Source organism: Pyrgilauda ruficollis, unplaced genomic scaffold (assembly GCF_017590135.1).
Source record: "Pyrgilauda ruficollis isolate IOZ18807 unplaced genomic scaffold, ASM1759013v1 scaffold27, whole genome shotgun sequence".
Lineage (NCBI taxonomy): Eukaryota > Metazoa > Chordata > Aves > Passeriformes > Passeridae > Pyrgilauda > Pyrgilauda ruficollis.
In genome coordinates, this window is record NW_024524044.1 from 6,738,949 (window position 1) to 6,759,583 (window position 20,635).

The 20,635-nt window shown below is 39.2% G+C and overlaps 2 protein-coding genes across 2 annotated transcripts; one reads left to right on the plus strand and one right to left on the minus strand.

The window, feature by feature from the left end:
- Nucleotides 1–3,585: 3,585 nt before the first annotated feature.
- NDUFA5 (NADH:ubiquinone oxidoreductase subunit A5) lies at nucleotides 3,586–7,869 on the minus strand. Its single transcript, XM_041471452.1, has 5 exons — nucleotides 7,757–7,869; nucleotides 6,754–6,798; nucleotides 5,155–5,271; nucleotides 4,379–4,444; nucleotides 3,586–3,797 (listed from the first exon to the last, which is right to left on the minus strand). The coding sequence occupies exons 1-5, from the start codon at nucleotides 7,829–7,831 to the stop codon at nucleotides 3,696–3,698; spliced, it is 405 nt and encodes a 134-aa protein (XP_041327386.1). The 5' UTR covers nucleotides 7,832–7,869; the 3' UTR covers nucleotides 3,586–3,695.
- Nucleotides 7,830–16,612, plus strand: ASB15 (ankyrin repeat and SOCS box containing 15). Its single transcript, XM_041471477.1, is given in 6 exon segments — nucleotides 7,830–7,935; nucleotides 15,482–15,574; nucleotides 15,577–15,631; nucleotides 16,006–16,298; nucleotides 16,301–16,370; nucleotides 16,372–16,612. Coding segments are annotated over 6 exon segments (858 nt in total).
- Nucleotides 16,613–20,635: the final 4,023 nt, after the last annotated feature.

Below are 20,635 nucleotides of genomic sequence, written 5' to 3' on the forward strand. Positions count from 1 at the left end.
CATGCTGTAAGAAAACTGAGTGGACAGTCACATCACACAACTTTCAGATGTGCAATACACAGTTCTGTGTTGCAACTCCAGGAGAATCCTGAAAAAAAAAAAAAAAAAAGCCTTTCAGCAGGCATTGAATTCAAATGTATACTCAATAGTTGTATGCCATGATCATTGTTACCATGTTTCCCAGACATTGTTTGGCACTTGAATGTGGGCCTGCTCCGCATCTAAAGGACAGAAATTTCCCATTACTACTACTAATGCTGTTTTATCTAAAACCTTGTTTGAACTCCCAGAATAGGATCACCATTAATCCTATAGAAAGATACTGTCATTTGTGTCACTTTGTCACTGTTGTGTAGTTGATTAAACATTCAAGCTCATTTTCAAGTTGCAATGATTTTTCATTGCAACTTGAAATAAGAAATACAAATTACATGCTAATGAAATAGCATATAAGCTTTGAATATTAAATAATAATAATAATAATAATAAAAAAAAAAAAGCAGCTTTCACTCATCTCCTATTGGTTTTGGTTTCAGGTTCAGAACACAGCCACTCGTGATAGGTTAAGCAGCACAGATGGCAGGTTAGGAATTGCAAAAACCTCAGTATTTGCTCTGCTCTCACCATGGGAAAGTTGTTTTTCTGGTCTAACAGCCTCTGTCTCTGCTAGGTCCCATCCTTGCAGATAAACTACATTTTTATTCACATGACTTCAATCAGATGATCTCAAAGTGTTTTAAAGATATAAAGTTTGTTAACTGTACAGCTTGCAGCGATTTACCTTACCATATTACAACAGATTATAAAATTATTTGCATCATCATCTATTTTCAACAATTAAAGGAGAAAACTCAAGCAAAATCACTAGTTAGCCTTCAAATTATACCTTCCTAGCATATTCCTCTTGGAAAAAATTAGGACCTGTATGGAGGACACAGATGTATATTGGTGAAAGGATAAGAGTATGTTTTTTTTTGTGAAATTCAGTTTTAAAAGGCCATGTATCAAATTTCAGCAGCGGTGGGACATGAAAAAAAACTCCTTGGAGCACAATTAATGAGCTTATAGAACAGCTGTTTTAAATCACATGACAAATACATCTTTAGAAGTAGAGAAAATAACTGAACAAGAAAAGAGTTCAGCAAATGTCTCAGGTATGGAATAATAGAAGGAATTCCGATAGTTGCTACCATATTCTGGCAAACTTCCTTCCCCCCCACCTCCAGTATTTCATGCTACTCTCATTTATTCTAGACTTTGTTTGTTGTGGGTTTTTACATTTTTTAGTTTACATTATTTTGATTCCTCTCAGGTGAGCTCAATACTTATTACCAAAATCCATTAATTTTCATTACTCATGTGACAGCACTGGCCCTCATTCAAGTCTGTAATCCCTTAATATTTCTCATGTGAAAATTGTGTTTGTTAACGAAGTCCTCTTCTGGAATGCCATCTAGTGGTTTTACTTAGGAAAAGACCAGCTTCTACCTTGGTCAAGACTGAAAAATCCTTCAAACAATGAAACTAAGTATTTTTCACTTTTTTAATTTTCAAAATCTAAAAATTTCTGTAATTATAGTAATAATAGTTGGGGGGGGGAATCCAGTGCTAAAGAATGCAGTGAAAATAGCTTCTGGAGTGAATACGTTGGGAATACTGTTTTTCTCTTCTATTGACCTACCCCCCAATACCATTGCATAAAATATGATATAAATTTGTAATTAATCATTTATAATAATGATGTCACAAGTAAATTTATAAACCTAAAAACGATGAAAAAACAGCTATGACCAAGTATGTTGTGTAAGTAGTGCACATGCAAATGCTTATTAAACTGCAGATTTTTGTGATATAGCTGTATTCCTGTCTTTAAACTTGCAGGAATGTTGCTAATGGTCTTGAAAAAAACATCAGTAAAGGCAAACCTGCACAGTGCCCTTAGATCTAGTTTGGATATTTTAATTGGGATTTAAGATTAAATCTCTGAACAAAAGCTTACAAAAGAATCATAGAATATCCTGAGTTCCCACATCACAGAATATTCTGAGTTGGAAGGAACCTGCAAGGGAGCATCAAGTCCAACTCTTAAATGAACAGCCCATGCAGGGGCTGAACACGTACCCTGATGTGATTTGCCCCAAGTTTTAACAACTGAGCTAATCCCTGTGGCTGAAAAACATTTCCTAATAGCAAACCTGGACCCCTCATGATACAGCTTCATGCTGTTCCCTTGGGTCCTGTCACTGGTCACCAGAGATGAGTCCCTGCTCTTCCACTTTCCCATGTGACAATGTGGAAGACCACAATGAGGTCTCTCCTCAATCTCCTCTGCTCCAGACTGAACAGGCCACAGTCTGTCCACTGACCTCAGCCAGTCCTCATATGGCTGCCCCTCAAGGCCCTTCACCAGCTTCCTGGCCCTCATTTGGACACTCTCTAAAAGCTCTTTATCTTTCTTGTGGTGCCCTAAACTGCCCCAGCACTCAAGGTGAGGCCATCCCAGCTCAGAGCAGAGCAGGACAATCCCCTCCCTTGCCCTGCTGGCCATGCTGTGCCTGATGCCCCCCAGGACATGGCTGGCCCTCCTGGCTGCCAGGGCACTGCTGACTCACATTCAACTTGCCACTGACAGAACCCCAGGTCTCTTTCTGCAGCGCTACTTTCCAGTATCTCATTCCTCAGTCTGTTGCTACATCCAGGGTTGCCCCATCCCAGGCACAGAATCCAGCATTTGTTTCTTTAACTTGATATGCTGATGGCCCATCTCTGTAATCTGTTGACGTCTTGCCGCAAGGCCTCTGCTTCTGAGGGAGCCAACAGCTGCTCCCAAAGTAGTGTCATCAGCAAATTTACTGAGTATCCCTTCTTGTCCTGCATCTAAGTCGTTAGTGAACATACTGAAGAGCACTGGGCCTAAGATGGAGCCCTGCGGGACCCAGCTGGTGACCGGTAGCCAGCCTGTTGTCACCCCATTTACTGCAACATGTAACACTCAAGATGTGAATCAATACAGGTCTACACGACATCTCCTTAAGATCCCAATCCCAAGGTTTGTGCCACAGGTGTTATGCCAAGTATGGTAACCTACCTGTTAACAAGAAACCTGTTGCTGCCATCAACGTCAGTAGCAGTCTTCTTTCTCCCCCTCACCTCTCCCATCTTCCCAGTACCTCCCAGAAGCCAGAAATAGTGTTTAGTTATGTGGGCAGCAGGGTCAGCCAGTTCAGGACAGGGATTCAGCTGACACCTAAACTCCTGTTCTTTTTGGGAAGCCCCTCACTGCAGTATCTGCATGGTCACTAAGACCCTGTCAGGGGGTAGCAAAAATACACAGCCAAAGGTGGGACAAAGTCATCTTCTACAACTTGGATTTTGATTTTAAGTGGCCTACAATATCTGTCTTTTTAACATACAAATACAGATTATAAAAACAACTCAACATAAGGCACAAGTACCCTATTAATATAAAATGCAAAAATTTAAAGAAACAAAAGGTTGTAGGAATGCCAGAAAGAATTTTCTTAAAACCATTTTCCAAGAAATTGGCAGCAGCCTTTAGATTGCTAAATGTAAGTGGACAAAATATATTTTAATGATTATTTTAATTATCTTTAATTTAAAGACAACTGTCAGTAACAATAGGTTAATAATTAATTTTTTCTTTTTACTTTCAAGAGGTCACACCATTTTGAAAATTATATTGGCCATCTCCACTGATCAGAAGGAGGTTCTTCAACTAGAGGCTCCCATGGTTTCCACTGTATCATTTTTCTTGCCAGGGACAGCTCATTTTCAGCCTGTTAATAAACACCATACACAAAGTCTTAAATATTATACAATTGCCAAAATATTAAATTACCTCTATGTCAGTTAATTACCTCAGTGATGTCACTATCTATCATGATCACAGATCACCACAAATTTCACCTATAAACATCACAGGAACTGTATGCTTTTGGGTTTTTTTTGGTTTTTTTTTTTTTTAATCCCATCACCCCTAAACACCCAAACAGCCATTCTGTTCAGTGAGACATTCCCAATGACAACTTCATGGTATTTTCCACTTGGTTTGGATTTCCCCCAATATTATTCAATCCTCTTCTGCCCTTTTCACTGATTTAGACTCTGAAAGAAACAGTGTAGGTATACATGCATATCTGTAAGCATAATGCAAGAAACAGTTGTTAATTTGTTAGGTTTTAGCAAGGCCATCCCATCACTACATGACAATTTGTTTTCAGGGGTTTTTCTTCTGTTTGACTGTTTTGCAGCAAAGGAAGATACACAAAACTTCCAATTTGCTGAACAAAAGCTTAGCCCAAGGAGCATTAAAAAACACTGCCACATCTGTACTTCATCTCAAATTTCCCCTCTTTACCTGTACAATGACTTCTTCTATCTGACCACTGTTCAGTTTGTCCTGTAGTTTTTGCACATCAGACTCCTGTGTGTTCAAATACAAACAATAAAATGTTTCAGTGAGAGTAGAAAGCCCATGAAAAGCATGAAAACAATAATTTAACCAGATCACACTCCAGTCCTTCTCAGAACTACTATTAAATCAGCTGGCTTATATCATTTTACATTATCAAAGAAATCTCACACTCATTTGTTACTGAGAAGCAAACATCAAACACTCAATGATACATACAAAGAATGAATGCTATTTACTGACTCCAAAGAAGTATTAGCAGATAAAGGCTTTCGTTTTTATCGTGGAAAAAAGTCTTGTTCTTAGATTTTTACAGAATTATATGCAAGCTTTCAATTATCACCTAAACACACAATAACAGTATTGCAGAGTTTAATGCAATAAAAAGTGGTCATGAATATTGAAGGCAAGGATTATGCTAAGATACTACACTGGCAAGAGCACATATTTTTTTTTGTGCAAGTGTGTAAAGATTACCACTTTTCTATGAATCTTTCAAAAAAACCTATGTTTGCTTCTAATTTTCACAAAACATCACCAGGAAATTAACAATTCCTTTTCATATGCCATCAAAATATCCTAGTCAATAACCTTGATACTTCAATTGTTTCTGAACTGACATCTGAAAGTTACATGTGCACCTGAGAAACAGCCAGGCACTCCAAAATCACTTTTCTATGATTTTTTTATGTGCAGCATTAATGAATTAGCACTGTACTTACCTTTTTCACCAAATCAAATCGCTCATTTACAATCTGCTCGGTGTATTTCCTGTAAGCTGCATCTTTGGGAATGTTTTCCAGGACACCAAGGATTTTTGTGTACAGTATTCGCAGGCGCTGAAGTGATCACAAGACACGGTTAAAATACACAACTGCAATTATTGAACTTCTTGTCCTACCAAACCTACTAGGCTACTATCTATACACAAAACATGGTATTCAATCCAGAAGTGTATGATCAACATAATTAAGTCTGAGCCACTGAACTCCATCTTGGGTAAATCAGGGATTTCTCAGGACTGAAAAAAACTACTGCTGTCACATTCCTCAAAACTAAAAAAAACCATGAAAAAATAAAGACAGTTGCAATCTGAACACACTTGATGCAAAATGAAAAAAACAGTAAAGGCCATAAAGTGCTCTTAAAAAAAAAAAAAAGAAAAAAAAGGCAAATTCATGTCTAACCCATCATACTGAAAATTTACTTGAGTAGATACAGCGATTATAAATGGAGGTTTTTTTGTCACTTTTCCTCGTGCAAAGTTCTGAGTAACACATAGATTTAAATTAAATCTGAAACTTTTCTTGCTGGATTTAAATGCAGGGATAAAGGACATATTGTGGTAAATAAATTCACACTTTTGTACTGGGTAATTGTATCTACCTGACAAGGAATGGATGTCCTACAGGAAAAAAAAAGAAATAGAAGCAGAATACTAAAAGAAGTACAAGGAAGAAAAAACAGGAAACAAAAAGAAGATTGGCAAAGAATCTGAACTTCAACTAAACCCTTGTCCAGTACTTTACTCTTAGCTTTAAGTTGCTGAAAAAAACCTAAAATGTACTAAGTTCACCCAGAAGGTGACAAGGCTGTAGACTGAGCTAAATAATTTCCACCAAACAGTAGTGATTTTTTCAAGGGTTCTTTTTTACAGCATTCTTAAGTATTGGAGTCAAAGGCATTTTTTAAGTAGAATTGCTGTATAAGAAATTTCAAAGTGGAGAACTTAAAAAAATCCCTGAAGTTGTTTCAAAGCTAATGCCCCCTGAATAAGCCTGATGTGACAAACATACTTACACTACTGAGCCTGAGGAGGTAAAAAGAAAGCCACATATTGCTAGGAGAACCACCCAATGCAGCTTCCGAGTACCACTGAAGTATTCCATCCCAGGGCCTTGGTGTGGCTTTGCACATGGCTACTCTCTATCATCTAAGACTAGGCTATCCCTTTAGTACAAGGTATTTCAATTCTTGCTTACCCAGCAAAGCAGCAAAAATCTTTTTGCCTGCGAAGCAGGAACTGTAATTATGAATAGAACTGAATTCAAAGAGTACTTTGTTTTGGCATTACTGATGAAAGAAGTCAAATATTGGTTCATAAAGATACTTATACTACAGAGGTTTTTGAAATCAGTGCATGCCACAGAAAGTACATGTGTAAACTAACTTATAATGACATGCATTAAACCTTTATCACAGTGGACTATTTTAATTACTTCGTTAAGCTGGCACTGCATACCTACATATGCAAACACATCACAAAAACCTTAGAGCTCACAGAGAGTTTCCATTACTACAGAAAGAGACATGTTATGTACCTCATGAGGGTTCTCAGCTACAGCCAATCCTACAAGTCCAGTGGTCTGCAGAGAGAGCATAAATATACTTAACACAGCTAAGCATCCATTTCCACACTAATTATTTTGTTTTGACTCAATATACACCCGACAGGGACCACTCCATGACACCAGCCCTACCTCCTGCCAATGCCCATTATCCCAGAGTTCCAGTACTCCACGAGGGAGCAGCTCACCTTACCAGAATCAGAATCATAAAATATCCTGAGTTGGAAGGGACCCACAAGGATCATCCAGTCCAACTCCTGCCCTGCACAGCATGGCTCCCAGGGGTCACACCATGTGCCCAAGAGCACTGTCCAAAAACTTCCTGAATTCTGTCAGGCTGTGACCTGTGATTCTGTCTGGTGCTGTGACCACTGCCCTGGGGAGCCTGTTCAGTGCCCAACCACTCTTTGGGTGAAGAACCTTTTTCTAACATCCAACCTAAACCTCCCTGACAGAACTTCAGGCCATTCCCTCGGGTTCTGTCACTGGTCACCACACAGATCAGAGTCTGCCCCTCCTCTGTAACTGCAGTGCGGCGTCCCCTCAGCCTCCTCTTCTCCAGGCTAAGCAGACCAATGACCTCAGGCGCTCCTCACAGGGCTTCCCCTACAAGCCCTTCACCATCTCCGTCGCCCTCCTTTGGATGCTCACTAACAGCTTAGTACCTTTCTCAGATCGCAATGATCAAAACACTCAAGGTAAGGCCGCCCCAGTGCAGAGCAGAGCGGGACAATCCCTTCCTTCGACCGGTATGTGTGATGCGCACCAAGCAGCTGCTGGGGCAGCTCCGGTGCCCCCGGCTCAGCCGCCCCCGGCTGCCGGGGAGGCGACCCAGGCCCTGCGCTGCCCGGGGCCTTTCCCTCGCAGGGTGGCCGCTCTCTCTCACCCCACGGCTGCGGCACTCCTTGCCCTCCCCCAGAAATGCCGGCCCCGCGCAGGAGCAGGACGCGGCTCGAGGCCCTCGGCACCGCCTCACCTTCCTCAGCGCCCCCGCCATGGCCGCGCTCGCGGCGCCCTCAGAGGACGCAGCGGAGGGCGCCGGGCTGCGCATGCGCCGCAGCGGCCCCGGCCGGCGGGGCGGCAGCAGTGCGCGTGCGCCGGGGCCGCTGTGGGAGGGGCCGCGGTGGAGTCGGCCCGGTGGGAGCGTGTCCGGACGTGGGAGCGCTCCGGGAAGCAAAAACCGCCCTGAAACAGAACTAGGCAGAAAATAGACAATAGGGAACTTAATTAAGGACCTTGACATAGAGACAGTGGGACAAAAGAGCAATGAAAAGACAGTTTAAATTATTGGTAGAGGTGAACATGATGTTCATTTGAAGATCATCTTCCCTCTGTATCATCTTCTCTCTGTTAAGTCTTATGCTTAGTTGCTAACTTAAAGCGTGACTTTTGCATAGTCGTACTTTACGCTAATTATGTTGTAAGTTTGTATCTTATTCTGGACAAGTCTTTCTTTATATTTCCTTTGTCCTGCTCTTGAGCTCCTGTTTTTAATAACTAGTAGGCATACTCCACCAGCTGAGTTTATAATATCTGATTTCTCTCTGGAAGCCAGTGCTTTGATAAAACAATGTGCAACTAAAGCAAAGTGGCTAATACAGCTTATATCAGTGTTCAGGGTTTGTGTTCTTAGCAATTGCATCAAAGAGCTGGAGTTTCTTGCCTAGGTGCTGAAATTCTTTCTCTTTCCAAAATGCCAGTCTTTAAAAGGTCCTGCCTTTCTCTTTATTGGCCCAGCCCTGTATTTTCCCCGTCTCTCCGATGGTCCAACCAGATGACCAGTGTCCTGGTGGCACTAACAGAGCACAGCACAGGTGGTTCTGCGCTGGAGATCCTTTAACGCGGTCAGCGTTGTTCCAGCAGTAGTTTTGAGTGACTGTCCAGACAGCCTAAGCGTGCAGGAGTCCTTGCCACATCCTAACAATGGGAAAAACAGCCGGCCTTGTTGAGGAAAATCGATCTCAAACTGGTACTGTGGGAAATTCTCCAAAATGGTCAAATCCCATTTCAATACATGATTTATTTTAAAATACAACAACACTGGAACCTATAAAGAATTATCAGTGTACAGTCAACACTGACTTTGAAAACAAACAAACAGAAAAAAAACCCAAACCACCCACATAGCATTTCACAGTTTATTTATTATTTGTTTTACACTGGTGATTCTGTTAGGACTAGTATCCTATGTGTTAATATTCAGTATGTAGGTAACCTAAGAAGGCCTTGCTACAGCTCTTCGTTCCCTGTTTGTCTCACCAATGAGTTTATCTCGTGGTATTATATCTCAAATTGCCGTGTGATGTGGTATATGTACAACAACAACTTATTTATTCTGCAGAAAACATAATTGATGATTTATATCTAGTAATTATGTATGAGTGGAATCAGGCACTTCATGCACAATCCATAATGTTATTAAAATATCTGAAAATCAAAACAATACCATGTTTGTAATGTGGATATTTACTAATTCTGATGGTGTCCTGGTTATGTAAAGGAAATGAAAGAACTGAAAGTAAATAATTACAATATTTGTGTTCTTGATATATACTATAAATACATATTTTTCATTTTTTAATTAGATAAGAATATATCTCTCTTCATATAATCTCCTAGCCAGCAGTAGGACAGGATCTCAGCATTGTTTCTGTCTGCTTCTGTTATACTGGGGTTCTTTAGGGGCATGCCACCTTTAGTTAGATCCCACTGGCCAAAGAAGTTGCAGTGAATATTATTTATCATCATTAAATGTTTTGGTTGATCTCACATGCAAAGATTGAAATGCATGTAGTGCCTTAGTTAAGCTTACACTTTTATGGTTCTATAAATGCAAGTGAGTCGAAAGTCATGGAAGAGTTCACTGTAAAATTTAATTTCATTAGAACAATTAAAGACAAGATGGAAGTTTGGGGGTTTTTTAATTTGTTGTATGCCCTTATTGTCTGTTCATTATGGTAAAAAGGATAACTTATTGGTTAAAACCAGAAAAACACAGATTTTGAATCCGTGTTGTTTCCAGCTTCTTCCTCATCCTGTGCCTGGGTTTGGCTTGCTGGGTTTGGCATGCTGGGTACTGCTGTTCTTGATCTTACTCTGGGATTATTCAGTATTTTCATCACTGCTGTCTGTGGTGCCATGCTTCCTGCTTCTTTGTCCAGCTTCAAGTTATTAAACTAGTTAAATAAGTACTGTAATTGTCTGCCATTGAATCTATAAAGCTTTGCATCATGTCAGCCTCAGAGAGAGAGGTGGGTGTTTGGTGATGTAACATGGTGGGATCTGCAGCTAGTTGAAGGCTAAACCTTCTCAAATTTGTTGTGATTTATGTAAATATGCTCCCATGTGTTGTTAATGTAGTGCTTGAGAATAATTGGCAAATAATTAATTTTCTTAATGGGAGTTGTTTAACCAATGGGGACACAGATAATCTTATATCCCCAGACCTCGTGTTACATTTGATGAGATTTTAGAGAAGTCATGTGTAATACTTTCCTGAGGGTCGAGTCTGCTTATGTTACAGTTGTACAAGGTCAGACCTTAATTTATCTAGCAACTGCGTATTTAATTTTAGAAGTATCACAGGACACCTCAGCTTGCAGGGCACTGTTCCTGGCTGTTCAAAATTCAGGCCCCAGAGCAGCACTGGCAAGATAATGGGTTGAAATGGTGAGACTGTGCTATGCTGGCCAATTAAACTAGCAGAGAAATAGTTTAAAAACTTAATACTTGAGACTCTGAGTCCAAATTTAGATTGCTAGTAGTTATTTTATTGCTATGAATAACCTCTGTGCATGCCTAAGGGCCTTCTATTTAAAGAGTAAAGCTAAGATTGTCTAGTCTATTTTAAGGATAAGAAATTAGAATAACACTAACTCTCACATAACTTTATGTGTTTAAAAGAAATAAATGCTTGATACACTTCTTTCCAAGGAAAGATACAAACTTCCATGATTAGGAAGTAGTTCATATTTTTTCTAATGAGAAAACAGCAATTTAGAGAGAAAAAACATTTTTTCTAAGTACAACATCAAGAAGCAATATCTAGTTTTTCAGGTATGAATATAAAAAGTATCAGAAAAGTATCAGGCTACTCAAAAGGTTTTTTTAAGGAGAATGTTCTTTGTAATATAAAAATATAGAGTAAGGGTTTGCAATTGTTTCCAGTGATCTAGTGTGTGGGTCTGCCAAGGGTGAATGGAAGAAGATTTTCCTGCTGAGCTTTTTAGCCTTTTCATTGCCACATCACGTAATGGAGCAGCGATGTTTCTGTTGCTTCTCAGTGTACCAGCCATGCTGTTTTGCTCCCCTGTGATCCTTGTGGAACATCCTTGCTTTGGTCAGACCTTGTCGGCTCAGCACAGTGTATTACCAGCAGTGATGGAGCAAATCAGGCTCCCGGAGCACGTGTAGACCCTTGGCAGCGTGTGCAGAGCTGTGGGGAGCTCTTTGCCTTACTCTGACTCTACCCTGCCACAGTTACTTGCTTTGAACCAACTTTCCCATTTTACAGTATGTGAACTTTTGTGGGATGAGATCATTTGCAAATAGTACACACAGCAATTTTGAAACACTGCTCATCTGAGACCTTTCTGGTTAAGTTTGTGTTCGAGAGTTTTTGGTGCCTGTGGTGAAATCACTCAGGGGAGCGTAGCAAAGCAGGAGAAAGTTTTGGGTATGGAAACTGCATAACCAGAGAAAATTTTCTGTGGTGGCCTCTAAACTGGTTTTATTTAATTCCTCTGATCTTTTGGAGAGAAAGGAGCAATAGAAAGGAAATACACTCTAATGAAAATAAAAGGATTTTATTACTAAAATCTATCTTGCTTAGTGTTCCTAACTCTTCCGGAAACACTAATGTTGGGAGCATGTTGATCATCTGGCATGAGTAGACCATATGTGAACATTGCTAAAAAGTCTTTTTAATACACTAAACTGACTTTTTTTTCTGGAGAGTTTGCAGTGTGAGGGTCTGATCTAAGGCCTGTGTAAATCTTCAGGAGCCTTTTTCATTCAGGCTCTGGAGTAAATATAATATGATGGGCTGGAATATAATAATTCTCAACTTTCCTAAGGACAGCAACTTCAGTAAGGCTGGCAGGGCATGAAGGCCCCTCTATGTGGATCCAATAGGGTGATCTTGATTCATTAAAAAAAAGTTTTATCAATGGCTTAAAATCTTCAGATAGAGGGTTTTCAAAATGAAAGGTGGGGAAAAGGGGAAGGTAACTTTTGTCTTAAAGCAGTTGTGGAGGAAATAAGATTATGAATGTTACATATTTTTCCATAATAAATTAACTCACGTAAATTAACTGTTCCATTAGGAGCACCTCTTAGCTGCCAACAAGATATTAATGTGCTCTAAAATGTATTTTCCTTTTAGCTGATGGCAGGTTGAGGTTGCAGTTATGTTCATTGATGTATACTTCTGAAACTGCTAGTCCGGGAGAGATTTTATCTTTGCTCTCTAAAAGGTTTGTGGGTGTTCATAACAAGAGTGTATTTGTGAGTTAAATGATGGAAGCTTTTAAGGTGCCATCAGAATTTGAGAAGTGTTAATGAAAATGAGAGGAAAAATGCATTAAAGAATCTTGCCTCAGAATTCTTCTGCCTGTCAATGGAGTGTATTGCCCACAAGAGATGAGGGAGAGTGGTACATGTCCACATTGTGATGAGCAGTTGAACAGTCTAACTACTGTGTTAAATCTTCTTTTGGCCTGTTATGCTGAAACCTTGACTATGGACACAATAGAAAGGGACAGAGAAGAGAACCTTCAGAAAATCTTGTCCTTTATGAACAACATGAAGGTCTTTTTTTCTAAGCCCCAAATGAAAATGTATTAGTGAATATTCTTTTATTATTCTTGGACTTCTTTTTTTTTTTTTTTTTTTTTTGTGTTCAATGATGGCACTCAAGACCCAAGTTGTATATTTTCTCCATCAGAGAAAATGGGATTGACGCAGAGATTTCAAACATCTTCCTTCAAATTTCTTTTCTTGCAGTTGAAAACCCAGACCATGATTCCAGTACACATTGAAAGAAGTGAGAGACTGTATTATGTGGGAGTCTGAATCCAAGAGACCTTTAGTCAGTCAGTTTCTGAGTCAATCTAAATGTAAGCCCTTACTGATTTAATTTTGGTTTGCAAGCTTTATCATAATATACTAACTAGTAAGGTAGTTGTGGATGGGATTATAATATTGGCTATGGTACTTCGAGTGACTTAGTGCTTACAAGAGCAATGCAGAAACTAGTCTGAAGAGAAAGTTGATTAACACTTCCCCTTGAAAATAAGTTCTAGAAGATTTCTTCCAAATACCATTTCCAATGTTCCTTCTCTGTTTGCAGGATGACTAGAATCATGATCTATGACAAACATACAACAGGGAGTTAGTATAACTGTGTAATATTTGTGCAACATTTTGAGGATGATAAGTGTTCAGTGTGATAGAAAGAGCACATGACTGCACAAATTGTGGAAGTAGTAGTTTAAAAATAAAAAATAAAAAAAGATCCAACAGGACACATGTGTTAAGCCACTAAGATTGAATCAAACAGAGAAACTATCAAAATTCAAAGCTCATTTGGAAAAACCTAGGTAGATACAAGATATATTAACTTAAAGCATTTTTCTTTCTGTGTGTTTTACAACATATAAAGACTGCATTTTACAGTTCAAAAACCTAGAAGATGTTGTAACAGGCAAAATTCCCAACCTTCCAGTTATAATGAGAATTTACTAGTAAGATGGTTGGTTGATGTGATATCATGAGGAAAAAGCTTAGTGAACATAAGCCACAGTTACAGTTGGTGATATGAACAGACTGAATTAAGTTGATGACTACAGTTAAAAGGTTTGACATACTCTGTTACTAATCCACTGAGCATTTCAATGACTCTCACACCTTGAAAATAATAGCTGGCATGGCTTGACCATTGCCTGACCTTGTGTACCAAACTCATGTGAATGTCCACTAAACTTCACAACTGCAGAAATAGTGCAGGGAGTCCAAAGACCTTTTTCTTCCTTAATAGACTGTGCTTTGGCAGTATAAAGATAAAACAATATTTGTGAGTGTTTGGGGTTTGTTTTGGGCGGTTTTAGCATATTAAGGACCATTAAAAGAGATAATGACATGAGATGAGACCATTTCATTGTATCACCTAGTGAGAACAATGGGAAAATTGTAACATCCATGGAGCAAGGTGTCCTGGGATGAAGACAGAACAAAACCAAGAAACAAACAAAAAACAAACCAAAACAAAAACCACACCCTAAAATTAAATAAAATAGTCCCTTTGCAAATCTGAGCTTTTAGCATACTATTTTTTCAACTGCATCACATTTATCTGTTCAAGTGTGTAAGGTCAAGTATCTGGGCTTCAAGAACCTGACATATGCTTTGAAGGAAACTGATCAAAGAGAGTGGTTTCTGCTGCACGAGGTTGCAGTTCGGCCAATTCCACAAGTACTTGAAGTCACTTTAGATGGCAGGAAAGATTAAAATGCCCCATAAGATAAAGGGAACAATGAAGAAACATAGAATAATGAAGATACCAACGGGCTAGAACTGTTAGCTAAAAGAAGTATGATCAAGTCCTCCATGGAGCATCTTCCTTGTGTTGTTTAAATGTTCCAGCAAATTTTCTGGTTTTGGAAAAATTGCATCAGTTTACACCAGCAAATAAATTGGACCATTTTTAACATTTTGTTCAGAAGCTTACAGACAAAGCAACAATTACTATTCAGTATTCAGTGTGTTTGGCAGTACTGTTAGGTTAACATATTACAAATGCTTTTAATAAAAACCTGGCATTTAAGGATTTCTGATATATGTGTATGTGTTAACAGCCTTGTGCTTTATTTTATTTTCTTGTTTTTCACTTTCTTACCTCTAGCATCTTATGAATCAATGTGGCAATAAAAAACATGCAATGGAAAACAGCACTAACTTTGGCAGCAAAAACTGGCTTTGTGGAAAATGTGCAAATGATCCTGGAAAAGGGTGTTTATCCCAAAACCATAAATTACAAAGAGAAGCTCATTGGTCAACAGTGCAAGAAGCTGCAAAAAAGAGATGCAAAGACATTGCTGACGTTCTGAAGAATGATAGAAATGTTAACATTAAGGACAAATACTGAGTAACACCATTGGGGGTTACGGCTGAATGTGGTCTCTGTGATGTGCTGGAGCATCTTAATCATAATGATATGTAGTCAGAAAAAGAGAAATTCACCTCTGCACTGGTATACATCTTGCCTGAGTGCTGAGGGCACTGGTATACATCTTGCCTTGAGTGCTGAGGTCTTTTAGGAAAAAAAGAGGAAATTAGCTAAAAGGAAAGGAAGCACATGTGAGTCTTTCTGCTGGATTGGAGTGATGCTTACATGTTTCTGTAAGTGCCTGTGGGAGGAGTGGCAGAGTTGAAAGCAATCCATTTCAGTCAAGGAGAAATTGCTATACGTGCTCTTCTTGCCCTTCTATGTTTCTCTTTACTCCACTCCATCCCTCCCTCACTCCTACCTTTCCTTCCACATATGGAATTATATTGGTATTAATTAATGAAGTATATTTGAAATATGGTGGTTTGAAAGTCCTCACTTGTAATGCTTACAGTCAAAGCAGAGTCCGCTCAGGCGAGCACTTGAACTTGTGTCTGTACACCTCTTATTTTGGTAAGTTCTGTATCCTCTTTTGAGGTGGACATGGCAAGGCCTTAGCAGATGATTGTGTACCAGTTGGAGGACATGGTCTAGGCTGCATAGCTCTGCTTTTGGAAGGAAGTGGCAATGTGCTGGTGAGGCAGGACTGCTTCCCATACACAAAGTGGCTTATGAGGGGCATCACCTGTGAGTATGAGCATGGACTTCACATTTTCTCTAAGAAACAATGTGGTACAAGGTTACATCAAAGATGTCTGTAGTAAACTTGCAAACGTATATTTATGTACATTTCTATTTCAGAAGTACCTGTGTTACATTAGATTTAATTATCTTTTATTTTTAGCATAAACAAAGCAAAATGCAAAACATGCTTCTTAGAATTAAGTGAAAACCACAGAAACAAATTAAACACATCTTATTTGACGGTGCTCAAAACTGGTGTTTCTGTGTTTTGATCTTTTGTAAGATGTCTAGGTGGTAACTAAGAACATAAATAGGTGAGGGTTATTTTCTTCCTGTAAGGAAGTTACACCTGCCTAGTTTTGTTGACTGTTTTTTAGGGGCGGGAAGTATCTCATTATAGCCACGTCCCAAACTTTAATCCAGGAAAGTGGGTCAAGCACTGTTCATTCTGCTGTAGACAGCCAGAACCAGTGTCTAGAGCTTGTCATTGAAAATGGTTTGGATGTCAACACTCTCTTGTCTGAACACTTAATTTCAAATACTTATGATGACAGAAGACAGCCTGCACTTTGTTGTGCTGTTTTTAATAATGAGATTCTTTGCACCAAAATATTGCTCAAAGCAGGAGCAAATCCAAACAAGGATCCTTTAAACTTTGTTCTCATAGCAGTGACAGCCATGGAATTCTAAAGCTACTCCTATATTATGGAGCAGATGTCAACTGCTAATTTTGTTGCTTAATGATACGCATTTCCCCAGTGCATTTGGTATTCTTTGAATGGTGACATGATGCTGAGGCTGTTGCTCAGGCATGGATATAATGTGGAGATGTGTTTGGACTTTATGTGTCAGGGTATCTTGGGAAATTCTTTTGTGTGGCCAGCCCCAGAGCTTGAACTTATTCCCAGTTGGACTACTTCAATAAATAATAAACTAATAAATACATACCTTCCTTGCTTCTCTTCACTTTGCTCTTTTCATTAGCCAGATTGAAACACTCTGGTTATAGTGTTGAATTTAGATTAACATACTGTCAAAATAATTTTTTGAAAACACTCTAAAAAAAAAAAAAATCGCCATTTCTCATTTTCCTCTCTGAGGCAGAGAAAATGACGTACATATGGTGGTGATGTGGTTTTATATTTGCATTAATTTATTAGAGATTTAGAAAGAAATTTTAAGAAATCATGAGGAAGCATTCTGGAATTTCTGTTCCTTTCCTAACTACTGGAGATGATGTGGTTCCAAATAAATATTTCTGTTGAACAAAACAGTGCCACGGATTACTTTCTTCTTTTTTTTTTTTTTTTTTTTTTTTTTTTTTTTGCCTTCAAGACTGTTTACATAAATTAAGGTTCACAAAGGCTAAACATGGAAGAAAATGGATTTAAAAGTAACCTACCTAGGTATCAATTCGACTGTTGAAGACCATTGCTAGGACTTTGTTTAAATTATCTTCTGTAATTACTTTAAAATATGTTCTTTAGCATTTCTCTGCGCAGATTTTGAAATTATGGCTGGATGTGTTCTCTGTTTCAGTTCTTTCAGTGAGTTTATTGCTGTTCCATGATTGAGACATTTAGCTGGAAAAATGGCTTTTGTTTTTTATAGATTACACAGATTATGTGCCTGTAAGCAAAACAATTCAGTTTTTCATAGAAACACAGAAAAAAATGAACAGAACCATAGACTTGATAAATATTTAGCTTCCAGTTAATAATGTTATGGTTTATTATAGGAAATTTTAATTGCTTATGTCAGGTCACGTTCATCCAAAGTGTTGTAGCATACTTTGTATATTGAAGATTGTTGTCCTATGTAAAATTCTTCAAACATCTAAATGATTATTTTTAGGTATTTTTGCAAAGTGTTTGCTTCCAGGTACAGTTTCGTTTCTCTGTGTGCATGTTTCAAGGCTTGGTAATATTTAAGGACCTTTAGACAGGCTCTTTTAAAAAAAGAGTAGATTTTGATGGGCAAACCAGGAAATCAAGCTGCATATCTCCTTGGTTAAGAAATATTGTAATTTTAATTTTGGTTTCTTCAGAGTTTTGGCAGATCAGTTCTTGAACAGACTCACCCTCAGTCATGCTGTCATGCACTGCACAGTATGTTTCTGCACATTTAGAGGAAAAAAATCTGACAATAAATTTTAAGATATTAATTAAAAATTATTTTCAATTATTCCCTTTGTTTTTCTACCGTCCCTTCCATCTTGAGGAAAGAAAAAAATGCAGACCCTCCCAACTAAGAAGGTATTTCAGTTGGTGGATATCAGGATTACAGAGGGCATAATCCTTTTAGCTAAACCCACAGTTGTCAAATGATTGTGTTTGAAGGCACCTTAAAGATCATTTAGTTCCAACCCCCTTCCATGGGTTGGAACTTTCCATTAGAGCAAGTTTCTCAAACTTGAACACTTCCAGGGTTGGGGCAGCCACAACAACTCTGGGCATGCTGTTATTTGAGAGATATGCTGATTATCACACACACACATATTCACACAAACCAAAACTCAGCTCCAGTATGCTTCTGCCCTGCCCCCTGAACTCATTCTCCATGTTCTTTCTCCTTATTTGCTGAATGTCATTGTCATATAAGACCTAACTTCTGAGTCAGAGATGTAAATTCCACTTCCCAAGGCAGCTGTATTGGTCTTTTGTGTGTCCTTCTTCATGACAGATTCACTGGAGCAAATGGAAAAGTGACAATTACTGGTCTGGGACACAAAGAAGGTTTAACAGAAGGCTTAATTCCTCCTTCTGCTCTCAGCAGGGCCACTGTTCATGTAGCTTTCTGAGACATAACTTCTGGGGTTTTTGCCAGAAATTTTGACCAGGATGAAAAATAATAATTTAGTCACTTTTGAAAATTTTCTAGGCATCTGGCATGTCAGCCAGGCCCCTGACAGAAGGATGCCCCAGGTGACAGGTGACTGCAGGCATGGCCTGAGCACACAGTGCCCAGTGAACCCAACACAGCTGACTGCAAGTCAAGGCTCCACTGGCCAATACCTCCTGGACATAACAGGATAAATACTTGTATGCTTCCTAACCTATACACTGGTATTTCTTTGTGGGAATTCTTAATCAGAAATATGAGCCTAGTCATAATAAGTCTTAAATTATGGTAATTTTAATTAATACAGTGACCACAATGCAAGAATCTAGGTAATTGCATATCTGATAGAGTATACTGCAACCAGCAAAGGAAACATGATCAAATAAGGCTTTAGACAGGAGATTTTAAACCCTTTCTGTGGCTAGAGCCAAATTCCATTAGTAATTTTAGTTCACAGGCAAAGGTTTATATTTAGGACTTCATACAAGCATCAGCAGTAGTTACATTGCCTGCAGCATCAAAGTGTTCAGATGTAGCACTGAGCATTGTCCCAAGTGTTTAAAATACCATGAGCTAGTCCTTTGAATATCACTAGGTAAGCTAAAAAGACATGGTACTGGTTGTGTTTATCTTTTATTCAGTACAGCCAGGCCCTTTTTTTGTTTGGTTGCCTGTTATAGGAGGTGGATACTGGTTTAAAGTTTTTCTGTCCTTCACCATTGAAGTTGTTTATTTATTGAAGGTTTCTGCCCACCCTTGCTTCCCATCGCTCCCCTTCCCTCCCATGCCCCCACCGTCCTCAGCACTAAAGAAAGTACAGCATTATGAAAAAGTGTCTTTATATTTTTAAGGCATCTGTGAACTGAATGGAGAGAGAAGCAAAACTTTATTTTAAGTGAAATACAAGGTGAGATAGTCATGGAAAGGGAGCTGTTTTCCCCAGGTCAGGTTTATGGTGCAGATAGGAATTGAACACAACTCTTTCAACTCCTATATTTTCCAGCCAGACCATTTGATGCCTACTTCTATGGGCTTGGCTACGTGGGGGCAGAAGCAGGAAACGTAACTGGGCCAGAGCTGGTGATTGTGTGAAAAGACACAAAGGCTTCATCCCTAGCTGGAAGAATAAATTGGTAGGAAAAAACCTTTTTATTTTCCTGACTTGGACTGTGATTGAACCCTTGCAACACTAGCATTTAATTTTCTCGACTATTTGGGTGTGTCTCACAGGCTGTTCCACCGCAACCCAATTCCATGGCATGCCCACCCCCAGGCGATGTTGTCTACAAGTAATTAAATGCCCTGGCACTGAATCAGGCATGCTGTGGGATAGGGACTCCTATCGATTTGGGAACAATGTTTGAAATCAGAGGTATAATTTGGTTTCTATTTCTCTTAAAATCTGACACAAGCAGCTGCACCAGGCTGTGAGCTCTCCAAGGAGCCAGACATTCAACAGTGGTTACATCAGCCTTTAGCCTTTTCAGCACATTCAGCAGGATGGACTTTGTAGCTGTGAGTGTTTTCAGAGCTCAGTGCAGGAGGGAGAAAACCATAGCCATGAGGCCTGTATATGACAAGCTATTCCCTGTAGAAGCCATAATGTTGTGTGTGGGTCATCTATAAAACTCCATGCACTGACTACCATCTAATTTTGGGAGCTAGCATGGCAGAGCTTGTTCTGGGTATCAAGGCCGGGGTCAGGCTGAGGTGGGAGGTGAGCAGCAATTTTACTGCAGCAGTCTGTGTTCTGGCATGGGCTCCAAGTGCCTGAGCTGCCCTTTCTCAGACTATTGCCATCAGTACACGAGTTACACATGGAAAAACACAGTCATGAAGTCACAGGCTCTTTTGTGTCTACCTTGGGGTAAGGTAAAGGTATTTTTTTGTGACCCTTTCTTGGGGCAGAAAAAAAAACCCTACTAAAATATCTGTGGTTTGGCTATGGCTTGCATGGACATAAATTTGTTTTGACTTATCTCTGTAGGAGAGGTTTTATCTCTTTTGTTTTTCCATCACTTCCAGGGTCTGGAACATAAGTCTTATGAGGAGTGGCTTATCAGGAGCTGGGGTTCTCCTGAAAAGCTACAAAAATATATTAGTGAATGGTTAGTAGTCATAAGAATGATATAACAGTGTAGCTGGTGACATGATCAATGTATTTTC